Genomic DNA, 15844 nt, shown 5'->3' on the forward strand with positions numbered 1-15844 from the left:
GTTAGGTGAAAGAATTAGTATTCTAGAAAAGATACTTAAAATTATAATGATGAAATAAATATGATTAATATACAACTTGAGAATTATGCAGTATGCAGTCTGGGCTCAGGTATATATTGAACTAAATGGCTACTAAAGCTCCTGGAGATTCTATGATTATGGAGAGACATTTCATTGTTATGTAGAGCAACACATTGCTTTTCCAGAGGTCATACAGCTCAGTTTCATTTGCTAAGGATACATAAAACTGATGTATGGAGAAGAGAGTGCTATGAGGAAAAAGGCTATCAAAAACTCATTTAAAAATCCTGTAACCATATTTAAGACAGAGAACTCCAAATACTGGCTGAAGTAAGAGAGCAAACTAGAAAGTGATATCTTTTTACTGAAATCACAAGAAGTTTCCGTTAAAAAAGACGGAGTAGATAATAGGAAAAACAGACTCAATAAGAGTTTAATTTGCTTGTTTGTTGTTTTTTAAGATAAAGCAAATAGTTCTATATATTGCAACAGAGCCTAAGGACATTTACAAAAAACAGGGTATACAAAATGTTATATTAATAAAGACCCCACTAACCTTAAGATAAATTAATAATCTGTTTCTTTAACCTAAAGTTTATGACTTTACAATGGAATAAAAATTTTATGTCCTTCTGGAAAAGCTTGGTAATGGATAGAAAGCTCTATTTTTCACATAGGCTCTACTGTGGAATATCAAAAGTAGGTGCTCCAAAAACAGATAAAAAAGTATCTGATGAGTCTATGTGTCTGTCACTTGACATACACTGAGAGTAAAGAGTAGAATTATGTTTCATGCATTGGAAATAAAATGGGAGTCATGTGGATATTTTGCTGTCAATAAAGAAACAGGATATTAAAGAACAAAGACAAGTATTAATCATAGCTTAAAAAACTTTTCCAAGAAAGCTTTCTTTTTAAGGAAATAGTGCTCCTTTGCTTTGACAACCAAAACTCTTAAAATGCCTACCCTAAAACATTCTGTGGTGCTAATTAAGTAGAAAGATCTAAAGCTCTTGACTGACACTGAATCCCAAACTCTTTAGCACTTTGTTTCTGTGCTATTAAAGCTTTTAAAAACTCAACATTCTAAATTATCTTATGCATTTGGTCTCACATGCCATGACTGTCAAATTCATCTAGCTTAAGGTTAGATAAAGAAGACACTACAGTGAAGATGAAGCATGGCAATCCTGAATATCTTCAAAATAAACTGATACTTTGCCATCCCACCCAAAAAATTTAGATTGTCATTGAGGAAAGGGCATAAATGACTACTAACAATTTTGTAGGGAAGAATTCATACCATTTGCAAAAAGAGAAAGCTTTGAGGTGAACAGGGTGGAAATTGAGCTAATTGAGTGACTAGATGTGAAAAATGATACATGCCCAATAAGGAATATTTTTCAAGGCTCTTCCATTAAATGCTAGTTAGTTTTTTGGGAAGAAAAATTTGGTATAACACTGGCCCATAATCAAACAGATTCAAGTTAGAATATCCCACAATCTTGATTTTTAAGACCTGTAATATAACAAAATAGCACAGAGATCAACACACTTGGTAGTGTGGATTTTGAAAAAATTGTGGTATATGTTGGTGATGGAATACTATTGTGCTCAAAGGTATAATGAACTGTAGGAATTCCATGTGAACTGGAACCACCTCCAGGAATTGATGCAGAGTGAAAGAAGCAGAACCAGGAGAACATTGTACACAGAGACTGATACACTATGCTACAATCAAATGTAATGAAATTCTCTAGTAGTAGAAATGCAATGCAATGATTCAGAATAATTTGGAGGTCTCTATGAGAAAGAACACTATCCACATCCAAAGGACAAACTGTGGGAACAGAAACAGAGAAGAAAAACAACTGCTTGATCACATGGGTTGATGAGGATATGACTGGGGATGTAGACTCTAAATGATCACCCTGGTGCAAATATCAATAATATAGAAATAGGTTTTGATCAGACACATGTTAAACCCAGTGGAATTGTGGTAGGGTATGGGAGGGGGTGGGGAGAGGTGAGGGAAAGAACATGAATCTTGTAACCAAGGAAAAATATTCTAAATTGACTAATTAAATAAATTTTTCAAAAAAAATGGAAAAATTTTTTTAAAAAATGGATTCTGGGGAACTACATCCAGCATGCCTTGTACGTCCTTACTTCCTGGTGTGGGATTAAATGGATCAATCCATGGACCAGCTCATTGGAGGAAGGACAGTAGCTTACCAGAATAAAATACCCTTTTCTTTTATCTCTTTTTTCTACTGTTATTTTTTTATAACTTGCAGTTGGTGACCCATGAAGGGACAAAGGACATTCAGGTAAGTAGGAAACCCCTGCTCCAGTTGCACAGGCTCCCTTCACTATCTGTCTACACAAAAGGCAGTAAGCCACTTACCAGCAGCCCCTTTCCCAATCAGGCTTCCACCACTCCCTACTCTTCATCCCTCATCCCCTTCCTCTTTCTTCCTTCCCATTCCTCCTTTTCTCTTCTCGTCTTCCTCTACCTCCTCCTTCCCTTCAAACCCCACGCTGAGCCAAGTTGTTTTCCTGCCAGCTCCTCAGCAGACCCCCTGCTGGGACAAGCTCCTTTTTCCTGCCAGCTCCTTCAGCTGAATTCTCCCCCCCTTGCTGAGAGCTTTTCTCAGAGCCACTTTCCCTTTATCATCATTCCCTTCCTCCTCCTCCTCTTCCTCCTCCTTCTTGAATTAGCAGCCCCTGCTGCATGTACTACTACCAGGTGCTTTTCTGACATCTCCCCTCTCCCTTTCTCCCTGCTATGAGCTCTTCTGGAGCCTCACTCCCACTATTTTCCTCCTCCTTCCTCTGGTGGCTTTCTCCTCCCTGCTACCACTGCCACCCTCCTGCCTCAGGGAGGTTTGCACCTGCAATTTACCAGGGAGGGGCAGTCTCCTCTTTTTTGTTTTGTTCTGTCTTTAGCTGTAACTGAGACATAATATTACAAAATATGTTTGCAACCTTAATAAACAACCTTTTCTCCCCAGGGATTTTTCTATACTTGGAAAACCTTAGGGATTTAGACTGACTTTTTTCTTTTGCTAATCTTAGGAGGTTTTCTTTTTTATTAACCTCAACAATAAACACCAAATGACTACTCTGCAGATCCAAATGCAGGTCCAAATGGAGGTTTTAAAGAGATCTTTGCCTGGTCTCCAGATGCAACAGGAAGATCCCTCCCCACCTATACCTCTATACCTCTGGTGAAATTTCTCCTCTCTCATCTTGTATAGCTCCTGGCCACCCTGCCATCCTCTCTCCCTTCTATCAATGCCCTGCCCTCTCCTGATCCTTGTCCCAGTTCCCAGACATGTCCATCCCCAGACCCAGGCCCTCTACCTCCCCACCTTCCCACTCCTCCTCTTACTTTCTCAGTATCAACACAGACATCCAATAAAAAGACTAGAACCCCATTTGATTCATTTGAATACCTTTTCCCCTTAAGGGAAATTACCACCTTGAGGACTAATGGGAACTTCTTGACTTTAAGCCACCATATGCCTCTTTCTCCTCAGGATATCAAGAAATTTAAACAAAATGTCCCTTCTTTTAAGGATGATCCTATTGTCATCATTAAGACCCAAGAAATATATTTCCTACATATGATCCTCCATACCAGGATGTACAAAATTTGCTCCAGGGCTTTTTGACTGATTAGGAGAAAAGTAAAATTATTTCTTTTGTTAATAAAGCCTGGTGAAGGAATGTGGTTCACTGGCCAGAGCAAGACCTGAAATGGGATGTAACAGATGAAGGAGAATATTTACAACTATACCTTGCTAGAGAAGCATTACTAAAGGCAATTTGAGATTGCCCTGACAGGTCAGGCACATGAACCAAGTTTGAAAGCCTTAAGCAATCAGATAATGAGAGACCCTCCCAGTTTATGGATAGATTTATTGATCTGGGAGAAAGGTACAGACACCTTGGCCTTACCAAAGAAAGGGATGTATGGTAAATTAGATGACAGTTTGCAAATAAATGTTGCAAAGTGGTCTGGGATTATTTTAAGACAAACTGCCCAAACTGACCTAATATGGACCTTAAGGAATTAAGGAGGGTCGCAGTATATGTATCAAAAGGCCATGAACAGAAAAATTTGGAAATAAATGATTTGGTAGCAGAATTAAAAAAGGAACTAAAATCATTAACTGAAAGTCTTGATAAAAAGAAAAAGAGAAAGAAGGGCAAGCAGTGGCCATTGTCCCTTTACAGGAATCCACATATCAATCTCTTATATGCCACTTCTATGCAAAAAGGGGTCACATAATGATAAAATGTAGGAACTAGAAACAAACAATTCAGAATAATAACATTAGAAATAATAACTTCAGAAATTACAACTATAGAAGTAATACCAGTTATAGAAATAACAATTATGGTAATAATACAATGCATCCCACTCCAAATCAGGCAAACTATAACACACACCAAAATACATAATAACTATATATTCAAAGTGGAGTTGTCCATGCTATACTCAGGGTGAGAGACTATCCCTCAGCCTAGAGGAGTCCAAGGTACTATCCAAAGATCTTTATGAAGGTGATAAAGGAGGAAAGGGCACTGGAATCAGAGGGTACAACAATCTTTGATTTCCCAGACTCTGATGTCTTAATGCCAGTTATCCCCATCTACTGTCCCCCCATACTTACGAATCTCATGTAACCTCAAACATTGGGAATACTTTTATCAATGTTTCCTGGACACCAGGGGCCTCCAGATCTTTACTGATGAGTACACCTGATTCTGACTATAGTTCAACTGGCTCACTACATGTAAAGAGATCATCAGGGCCACCCCTAAAGGTCCCAAATCTTTCCCCTCAAATGGTGTCTGTAGGATGCGTAGCAGTGAAACATTCTTTCCTTCTAATGGCTTTAATTTTTCCTTCTACCTCCCCTATAAATCTCCTGGGGATAGATCTTTTATGCAAACTTAACTGGCTTTCCAGATGGCTCTATATTACTGGAATTGCCTGAGGAATCTTTTAATTTCTCTGGGAACATCATCTTCTATTGTTGGTCTATTAAAATCCTGTTCCTGTTCAAAATCTGGCCCCACCTCCTTTCATTCCTCAGTACCCTCTCTCAAAAGAAGCAACTGATGGTGATAAACTCATTAATTGAACAAGGCATAATAGTTCCCTGCAAATCTGCATATAATATACCTCCCTACCTGTAAAAAAGCCAAAAATAGGCCCCAATGGAAAACCTATGTATAGATTTGTCCAGGACTTAAGAGCCTTAAATAATCACATCATTAAAAGACATCCTGTGGTTTCAAACCTAAATTCAGTTCTTTCAAATATTCCTAACATAGAGACATTCTTTATTGTAGCAGAATTGTGCTCCACATTCTTTTTCTTTCCTTTTTTTTTTTGGTTTGAAAACCTTTACCTTCCGTCTTAGAATCAATACTGTGTATTGGTTCCAAGGAAGAAGAGTGGTAAGGGCTAGGCAATGGGGGTCAAGTGACTTGCCCAGGGTCACAAAGCTGGGAAGTGTCTGAGGCCAGATTTGAACCTAGGACCTTCCATCTCTAGGTCTGGCTCTGAATGCACTGAGCTACCCAGAAGCCCAGATCCACATTCATTTCTATCAATTTCTCTTAATGAGGATTCCAGGCATATATTTGCCTTTACCTGGAATGGTTCTCAGGGAACCTGTGCTCGATTTCCCCAAGGGTTTGTGAAGACACAGACACTTAAATTTGATCATAGCACTTTGATTCAATATATGGATGATTTGTTCTTGGCCTCACCAAATGCTGAAGTGTGCCAAGAAGACAGCAAACATCTCCTTTTAGAGTTGCATAAGAGAAGCTACAATGTCTCAAAGGAAAAAGTTCAGTGGTATCTCCCCGAAGTCAAATATTTAGGGTTCATATTAACTGCTAGTTCCTGTTCTATTTATCTTAAGCACATTGAAGATATTAAAAAATTGAATGCACCCTCCACTCAGAAGCAATTAAGGACAATTCTTGGAGCAACAGGATTTTATAGGCAGTGGATTCCTTGCTATGGGGAAATCACTAAGCCCCTTATAACATTAACATAAAACCCAGTCATAGTAGATCAATTGACCAGGTGGCCTAAAGCATTTCCTACTGCTTGAGCCACAGTAGCTTTTGTTGCCAAAGTGCTTTTAAAATAAATTATTCCTCACTTTGGCCTACCAACATGCACTGATTCAGAGAGAGGTATTCATTTTACTGATAACTCCTAAATTCCATGTACTATACCATCCCCAGAGCTGAGGTCAATTTAAAAGAATGAATAAAGAACTAAAAACTATGATTGGAAAATTGTGCAGAGACTCATTTAAAATGGCCTGAAATTCTCCCTCTGACCCTATTTTATCTTAGAACCAGGCCTAGAGGTGTTCTAAACATCTTACCGTTTGAGATGCTTTTTGGACATCCTCCTATACAGACTAAGCCTTTCTCCCCCACATATACTTCATTACTAGGGAGATACTTCCATTGCCTCATACATACAAGATTTACAGACAAAATTGTGAGGGCTATATGAATCTGGAGCCACTGTACAAGCAGGTTCTATTGACTTCTTGCTCCATGACTTGCGACCAGGTAACAAAGTTTACATAAAGAACTTCCAGCATACTGGGGCAACCCAACCTGCCTATGATGGTCCAATCAAAGTCCTGTTAACTACTCCAACAGTCATGAAAATTGGAGAAAAGAACTCTTGGATTCATTGCTCCCATGTCAAGAGAGCACCTTTTATAAGATGATGAGTAATTGTTGGCTTTGAGATTTCATTCTGTTTTTTTAAATACATATCTATATCTATATCTATATCTATATATGTTGCTGATACTCTGCATTTTCAGCTTTTGTATTTTTGTTATTGTGTGTATATTATGTTGTTTTCATGTGTGTATATTATTCTGTTTCACTTTTTTTCATTTGTACCATCCTATCCTCGAACCTGGGAAAATATCTTTGTAAAAGTCCCAAAACTAGTTGGACAGAAAATTTGTATTAGTTTTTTTGTGAATTTTGAGAATTTGGGTACTTTCTTTGAATGTATGCATTATCTATTGTACGACTGTTTTATAAACCTGTTATTTTTGGCAAATCATTTGCACTCACTGCCGCTAATGTCTAATTTAAAAAGGAAATGGATCTCATTTGGGGAGTAAGAAACCTTTGTATTCTACCTTGCACCTCCCAGGGTTCCCTACCCCATATTTCCTGGTGTGGGATTGGTCTTTAAATGGACCAATCCCAAGCTAAGGTGGGGCCTTTGAAGGGGACTTAGAGCCAGGGAGCAGCTCAGTGGAGAGAGAAGAGTAGCTTGCTGGAATAAAGTGACCCTTTTCTTTACCTCTTTTTTCTACTGTTCTTATTTTTTCATACATCACATTAGTTAGGCTATAAATACAAATATATTCTGAACTGAAAAGAAAAAGTTCAAAGTCTACCTAGCTTTCAAAATAGTCGTCACTTAAGCAAAGATGAGCTTTGAAGTATTAAAAAAAACAGTTTACTAAAAAGAATAGGCCATTATTATGAATTATCAATAATTTGACAGTGATATAAAACTTACTTTATACTGAATATCATTGATCATAATACTAATAGCAGCTTACATAAGTACAGAATCAGAAGTGGAATTCTTAAGACTTAAAATATAATTTTAAAAATAAGAACCAACCTACCATTATGTGTTCAAGGAGAGAATCTATTGCGACTATGTTATCAAAATAGGTTCTGTAGGAAAAAAAGGAACATAAAGTTTGTAAGCAGACTTTTTTTTGACTACATTAAACACTAAGATCTGAGTACATTTTCTGATTTTGATTGCTTAGGGAAAAAACTACAAAAAGAGTTACACTATAATTCTTTTAAAAAGAAGCATCAGTTTCACATGTTGACTTTTAAAATATTCAATATAGCAATTTTCAATAATTGAAACTTTGTAAAAAGTGTGCTAAATAATTGATTTCCTTTGCTAATTTTAAACAACCTTTATAAATATGGAATTTTAATATTGATTTATTCAACAAGCATTTATTAAAAAGATACTTCATATTAGATTCAATGTTAGGGTCTTTCACTTCTCCCAGGGAAGGATAGGGAAGATAATATGCATAGAGATATGTAAATAAAAATATAGAACATAAATACCAAATAATTTTGAAGTGAAAGGAGACCCTAACAAGTTGGAATGATAATCGAAAGGTCTCCTAAAGGAGGTAACACTGAAGCCAACTATTGAAGGAGGATAGAAATTGGCAATGCATCCTAGGGTAGGGACAGTTTGTGGAAAGACAGAGTTAGGAGATGAAATGATTTGAATGAGAAAAGCAAGAGAGTCTGATTGATTAGAATATAGAATATTCAAAGAAAAAATAACATTCAATAAATCTGAAAAGATAAGGCCAGAGTGTAATGGATTTTAAATGCCAAAGAGGCATTTACATCATATCCTAGTGGTAAAAAGGAGCCTTTGGGACTTCTTGAGCAAGAAGTGACAAGATCAGATCTGAACATTAAAAATATCAATTTGGTAGACCTGTAGAGGAGAGATTAGAGAGAGAAGAGATTGAAGGCAAGAAGAACACTGAGAAGGCCAATGTAATAATTGAGAGATGAAGACCCGAATTAAAGTGGTAGCTATGTATACAGAACAAAGGAATAGCTGAGAGATATATTTTAACATTCCTTATCCCTACCCTCCTTCCTCAGAAGAATTAATAGAATTAGTAACTGATTAAAAATATAAGGTATGAATTAGAGAGAAAAGTACAGATATATCCAAGATTAAAAATCCAGTGACTGGGAGGATGGTCGAATCCTTAACAGAAATAAAGAAGTTAGAAAGAAGAGTAAGAGGAGATTTAGGGGGAAAGGAAAAGAATTCTTTGATATAACAGATGAATTTATATTCCTAGGATAAATATAATTGGAAATAACCAATTGTCTGCTGTTACAAGAAAGTAACATGTATAAGATAAGCAAAAGCTAGATCTGGTAATCACCTCCATTCAGATAATAGGTAAACCAAAAGGAACTGATGAAGTCATGAAAAAAGGGGTTACTACAAGTAAAAGGTACTATACAAGAGTAATCCCATACTCAATATTATGTGCACTAGTTCATCATTTAGGAATATTTCCTATGAGGTGCTATCCATCAAAAATCAAATCTGACTGCAAAGGAATCTAAATTTCATAGTTTCATGATATGTTGTTTTAACTTGGATTTCTCTTATAGATAAATTAAAAATATTTGGATTCAAGTTGAATTAGAAGTTCCCATCAAGTCTCTTGTTAGGTGAAGAAATTGAGGCAAAAGAAGTGATTTAGCAAAAAATTCTACCACAAATATGAATCAATATCCACGAGGCACTACATTTTTGCCATTTATGAGAAATATCATGTAGGCATGTCCAGGTTCTGTTACATATATATTAAGTAACTAAAATAATAAGTCACTTCTGTTTTAGAAAGACATTGATCTATCTAATAATGTTGATATTTGGCAATTCTACAAAAAGATGAATTGTAAAAAGATCATTTTTGTCAGTGCCTTCTTTCATTAAATACCAAAATATCCAACATGGCTAAAAATATAGCATTTTCAAATTGGAGTTCTGGGATACATAAAAGAATGCAAAAAAACTGAAATAAGGTTAACAGATAATGGAAAAGGAAGAAAGGGAAAGAAGTGAGTTTAGGGATGACTAAGAGAAAAGATGAAGGAGATGTTTGGAAAAATGTATGTTAAAAAAATCTTGGTAAACTTTTCTAACTCAAGTTAATCTTGTTTATTTTCAGCTGGGTGGGAAAAATAGAACTTGTCATCAGATGTAATTTTGTTATGAAGAGGAATCTTCCTACATATACATATAGCTCTTAATTCCATCATTTATTGGTCTTCATTTGTTTTAAACATACTCTGTTAAAAAGGAATTTGATTCCTAGAGAAGTCATTAATCAAAGCATTGCCAGAATAGTTCTTCAGTTATGTTTTCAGAGGATTTGAATGTAATTACACAGAAGTCAATTCTGGTTGTTCTATTTAATATTTTTGTCAATGATTTACTTGATGGAAAAGACAATTTGTTTGAATTTGATAGCCCCATCAATTTATGTGATGTTTCATTCAAAATGATCTTTATGAGTCAGATAAATTCATGGATATAAACCGAGTGGATTAGCTTGTCAAAATGTACTAGATTATGGAATGAAGACTTAATATGTATTCAGAGACAAAAATAGCTCTACATGACAAAACTGCCTGTTCTGACAGCTTTTATTTATCTCCACCCACCCAACTCAAGGTAAACAGAACTTATTCTAGGAAAAGTTGTCAAATTTGCCTTTTTTTTTTTCTGTATGTGCATCACAGAATACCAAAAGCTCTCTAGAACTAAAATTGTGGGGCCCACATAGAGCAATGGAATGAATCATGGTAGGCATATATAGGGTTATCACCAATGAGGAACTGTATATAGAAATCATTGAAAACACTCAAATCAAATAAATATCAAATATTATCATGAAACGTAGAGGAATCCTTTCAGTATGAGACCCTGGGAAGAATTTTTGAGAGGGCAAATGACAATAAATCATCAACAAAAACAAGTATAAGTGTGCCAAGAGTTGATTTTGAGGGAAATGTATAGATTTAAATAAACAAAGTTTGATACCCAAATATATTCATTATGGCATTCTTAATGGAATTATACAACTTTAGAGGACAGGTGGGTTTAGGAGGTAAGATAATGAATATTATATTATATTATAATATGACTCAGCTGCACAGTTTCTTAAATACATGAAGATCTATGACACTGATGACATATGGAAATTATGGAATGGAAACTCCTTCTAACAGTGTGGAATTAGGGTTAGGGTAGACAGGCTACCCTGTCTATGCTTAGCAGATAAGTCATACAGAGATGACTGAGATCGACAGACGATACCAAGTGTTACACAGCTATCAGATGTGGAAATTTAAAGTAAATCTCCCCGACTCCAAATCTAGTTCTCTATTCAGTAATCCTCAATGCCTATAAACAGAGTGTTATAGCTAACAATAAAGTTAATAAGTTCTTTGGCTGCATTAGAGAGAAGAGTAAGTTCCAGAACTGCAGAGGCGAAGAATCCCCTCTGTACTTTGGTCTGGCCAGGGTGTATCTAAATTTCTGTGTTGAATGTGACACATTTTCAGAATGATACAGTTATGGGTAAAAGACTTCTAAAGCTGGATGTATAAGGATATTTTGAAGAAATGGGAATATTTAAATTAGAAGAAAGACTCATGGAAAATATCTTAGCTCCAATCAAATATTGATAGGGTTATTAATACGAAGATGGATTTAGTCTTATTTAATTGGTCCCATCACAGGGTATAACTAGGATCTGTAGATGGAAATTTCAGTAAAGCAGACTAAAGATTGAAAGAAAAACTTCTTAAAAATTAAATCTATCCAAAAGTGAAATGAGCTCCTTTAGACATTGGCAATGGGTTATTCTCTTTCACTTCAATAGGTTTTCAGTCAAAAGTTGGATAAACATTTGTCAGGGAGGAGCATGGTAGAAGGAATTCCAGTTCAATAACAAGTAGGACTACAGAAAAGTCTCTTCCAACTTTGCCTCTGTGAATGCATCAGGAGTAAAGTGAGTTAATGTTTCAATTATGTAAGCTGTATGGGTCAGGTCTAGCAAATTAGATGGGATTATGATCAATTCTGGAGAAAGGACAAAATAGAATAGCAGAAATAGAAATTTTAAAAATAAATTAGTCAATATTTAATATAAGAGAAAACAACACTGGAATAAGCTGAAATACGCAAAAATATTTGAAATATAAAATGTGGCAAAAATAGGTCATTTAACTATAGAGAATAGGAAAGGAAGATTAAACTCTAGAAATAGGAAATGGTATAAGGATTGTGAAATATTAATATGCACTCTCAAGTAATGCTGTAACACCTCCTTAGCGGATTTTTGAAGGAAATCACAAACACCCTAGTCTTCCCAGCCATCAAATGGGGAAGCAATTCATAAGAAGGGATGGATCAGTAATCTCGAACAATTGCCAACCAATGGACAGGTAAAGCAGGCTAGTGTAGCAGCAAAGCACTTTCAGGGAGAAATGGGAAGCAGCCTGTCCCAGGCAAGATAAATAATGTCTATACTTTGACTGTCATCTCCCTCAGGATCACAGGATGTTTGAACACAAGATATTTGTGAACTGAAATGCATCCAACCCAGAAACCCAAGGTATCACTTTGTGAAGAAATCTCTGTATAAGTTGCAGCCCTGTGGGTGCTATATAGCCACAGTTGCTGAAGATCCAGGAAAAAAAAAAAGTTTTGCCACCTAATTCTGGGGCATTGTCAAATGATTCAACATCAGACCCTGGCGTGATTTTATTGGTCAAAGTGGCATTAAAAGAATGACATTATTATTTGCTTTCCTGATTTACCCTAAAGATCACAGAACTTTTTCATCTGACTAGTAGCTAAAACCTTTTTATGTTAAGTACCCTGTAAGAATGTGATTTCCTTGAGAGTAAGGAATGTCTTACTTTTCTCTGTATCCCCTAGTGCTTTGTGCTGTATAAATAGAGATTTTGAAACCTAGACTCCAATCCCCAGAAGTCCTTGGTATTTCCCAGAATTCCCTATAATCTCACCTGAGTCTCCACCTGGGCAAGATCACAATTAGTATTTAACTGGCAGTAACACCTCCCATGTTCTCTCTCTGCCATTGCAATGATATAGGAAGTATATTGGTAAGCTAAGCTAAGAGCAGGGATTTTGAATGGGCTTATCAGCCATGGGTATGTGGTTTTTATTTGTATCTTCTATATTCTTTGATTTCTAATAATCCTTAATAAACCTCAAAAAATATAATATTTTTATTAGTAGAAATATAATTTAATTTTTACAATGCCTAGCAAGTATTTAATAAATGCTTTTCATTCATTCTTTCATAAGGACCAGCCTTTTGGTAAACTCCTAAATTCTACTAATCCTATCTCTATGGGAGCTGCCAAGATAAATCACTAGGAAAAAAGTTATTAACTTGGGTCCATGGAGTCTGGAAATTTGGGTTAAAAAAAAAAGATCTTGATTTTATTAACCTCTAATTGAAATTTAAAATTTCCTTCAATTATCTTAAAATGTTATTTTGAAAAGTGACACATAGACCTATCTTCATATTGCCAAAGAAGTCTATAACAAAGAGAAAGGTAAAGAGCTCATGTTGTACAGACATATTTCCCTTCTAATGAAAGCGGTATTTCAATATATGAAATATTCATATAAATTAAAAGAAAATAAATGTACTGACATTATTGGAAAATATACTAAGTGATATCTATCCTCCAGCCCACATTCTCAACTTATTCTTTTTTTTCTCTCAAAGGTTAAAATACTTGAATTTTTAATCAACATGAGTGGACATATTTGAAAAATTTTTAAAGTTACATGCCCTATATTTTAAACTAAAAATTAATTTTCATCATACACACATTCATATCTCTACCTTCATATTATGAAGTAACTGCTAAGATGTGACTGAAGGCAATACGTGGTTTATCATATTATATTTGGAAATAGTCTGATCTCCAATCAATAAAACTATTTATGACTTCATTTTTAATATGCACACAATATAAAATCATTGCTCAAAAAACATTATTACATTCCTAGAAACAAATGATACTTACTTTGATACATCAAGTAAGAAGTCATTCAGTTCAGTCTGTTTGGCAAGGCCTCTGCATACCTGATATAAATTAAAGTGTTATTAATTGCAGCAAAAGGTATTTATTTTTATTAAACAAATAAAATTGTAGTGATGTCATTTGTCTCATTAATTTTAATAGGCTTAAAGTAATAACTTGGTTTGTAACTTATGTCATGTTGCTCATATCACAAAGCTAGCAAGTATTTTTTAATACATAGCTATACCATTATTTAGCATGTCAAATGTTTTCATGAAAACAGACACTACAGTATCACATGAAGAATGTTGTTGATTAAATGTTAAGAGGGATTTTTTTTTAAACCTTTACCTTCTGTCTTGGAGTCAACACTGTGTATTGGCTCCAAGGCAGAAGAGTGGTAAGGGCTAGGCAATGGGGGTTACATGACTTGCCCAGGGTCACACAGCTGGGAAGTGTTTGAGGTTACATTTGAACCTAGGACCTCCCATCTCTAGGCCTGGCTCTCAATCCACTGACCTACCCAGCTGTCCCTGTTAAGAGGGATTTTTAAGATTTTCCAGTGGAAGATGGTTATAATATAGTAATGCTACAGTGCAAAATGAGGCTTGGGAGAATTATATGAGAAATACCTATAATGTGTTCTTTAAATTTTAAAACCTTAAGTAGTAGCTTAGTTTGATATATTTTATAATTTTAAATATATATGTGTGTATATAGATATAATTTTAATTCATTATTAATTATTGCTTTAATGATTATTATTAATTATTAATGATTGCTCTATCCTCTTTTCTTATCAAAAGTTTCTTAAATATTAATTTCTAAGACGAGAGCAAAAAAACTATACTCTGGAAGGTTCCACCTTCCCTCACAAACCTTTTCCTAATAAAAATGTTCAATCAACATCAAAGTCATATATCTATTTCACTAGGGGAGATGGTGCAACTACTAACTCTGCATCTGTCCCCTTTGGTTATTTTTACAAAAAAAGTCAAAAATCCACTCCTGTGATGTCACTGGTATAGGGAACTTCTGGGTGAGGAAACTTCTTTTCTAATGTAGGTTGGCACCTTCTTTCCAATTTACAGAGTTGCCTAGAGTACTGAAATGTTTGGTGGCTTCCTCAGGCTCACAAATGCAGTATGTCTCAGAGGCAAATTCTGATTTGGGGTGTCCTGATGAAATATTTCAAAGTGGGCTCTTCATACTGCACTATAAGACAGTTTAGCAAATGATTCCTTGAAAAGCCTAGTAATGAACCAGCCCAAACTGTCAGCGGTTTCTTTCTTAGGAGAATCTTTCCCAACATTTAATGAGCTGATCCCGTCACTTTCTGAACAGGAATATAGATATGAATATGGAAGCATTCTAAGAAATCCCCGAGTTTGAAGTCTTAATTAAAAACAACAACAACAACAAAAATGAAAACAAAGGCCCATGGAGAGCCTTTGAGTTGTCCATTATCACAAAGATAGCAAGTTACAAAGTTAGTTTTGAACACAGGGCCTATGACTACAAATATGCCAGTTTTTCAGAAAACACAAAAAAATCATTAACAGGCAAGGGAATGGTAGAAGTCCTAAAAATAACTAGTTCCATTAGTTGCTCTATTTTATTATTTTTGTCAGAAATAGGAAACAGTAGTTTACTAAGGTAGAACTGCTAAGTCCTAACTGCTCATACTAATGCATATACTACTGCATTTTTAGATTTTGCCTATGATTCGTTGTCAAGTGTGTACAGTGGATAGCTGCTATTTTCTTATGAAAACATCACTATGACTCACTTGTACTTGATGTATTGCTACTGAGGCCCAGGCAAGATTCGCTGTTGCAATCTGAAAAAGAAAACAGAAATGTATATAAAGTTATTTAATATGAACTTCAGTAGTGATTTCAAAATTATGTCCAGAATTTTATCTGTAATGGCTAAAGGACAATTCACCTACAGATCACCTATTAGATAATTAGTAAAAAAGCAGTGAAATAGGTTTCTAAGGTCACTGGTCTTGTAGATGCTTCACAAATATACCACTGTTCAGATTTCATTAAAAATTGAGTTTATTCAGGGTTTTTTTTCTTCA

The 15844-nt window shown here is 35.2% G+C and overlaps 1 protein-coding gene across 3 annotated transcripts in view; it reads right to left on the reverse strand.

Moving 5' to 3' along the window:
• The window catches only part of PDE10A (phosphodiesterase 10A), a 466245-nt gene that overhangs the window by 116091 nt on the left and 334310 nt on the right, over positions 1-15844 (reverse strand). For all 3 annotated transcript variants that reach the window (XM_003340456.4, XM_016429717.2, XM_056814385.1), the window contains 3 exons: positions 15548-15598; positions 13762-13820; positions 7734-7785 (listed from right to left, as the gene is read on the reverse strand). In XM_003340456.4, coding sequence (XP_003340504.2) covers positions 7734-7785; positions 13762-13820; positions 15548-15598 — 162 coding nt within the window. The remainder of the gene's footprint in view (positions 1-7733; positions 7786-13761; positions 13821-15547; positions 15599-15844) is intronic.

Source organism: Monodelphis domestica, chromosome 2 (assembly GCF_027887165.1).
Source record: "Monodelphis domestica isolate mMonDom1 chromosome 2, mMonDom1.pri, whole genome shotgun sequence".
NCBI classification, from domain to species: Eukaryota; Metazoa; Chordata; class Mammalia; order Didelphimorphia; family Didelphidae; genus Monodelphis; species Monodelphis domestica.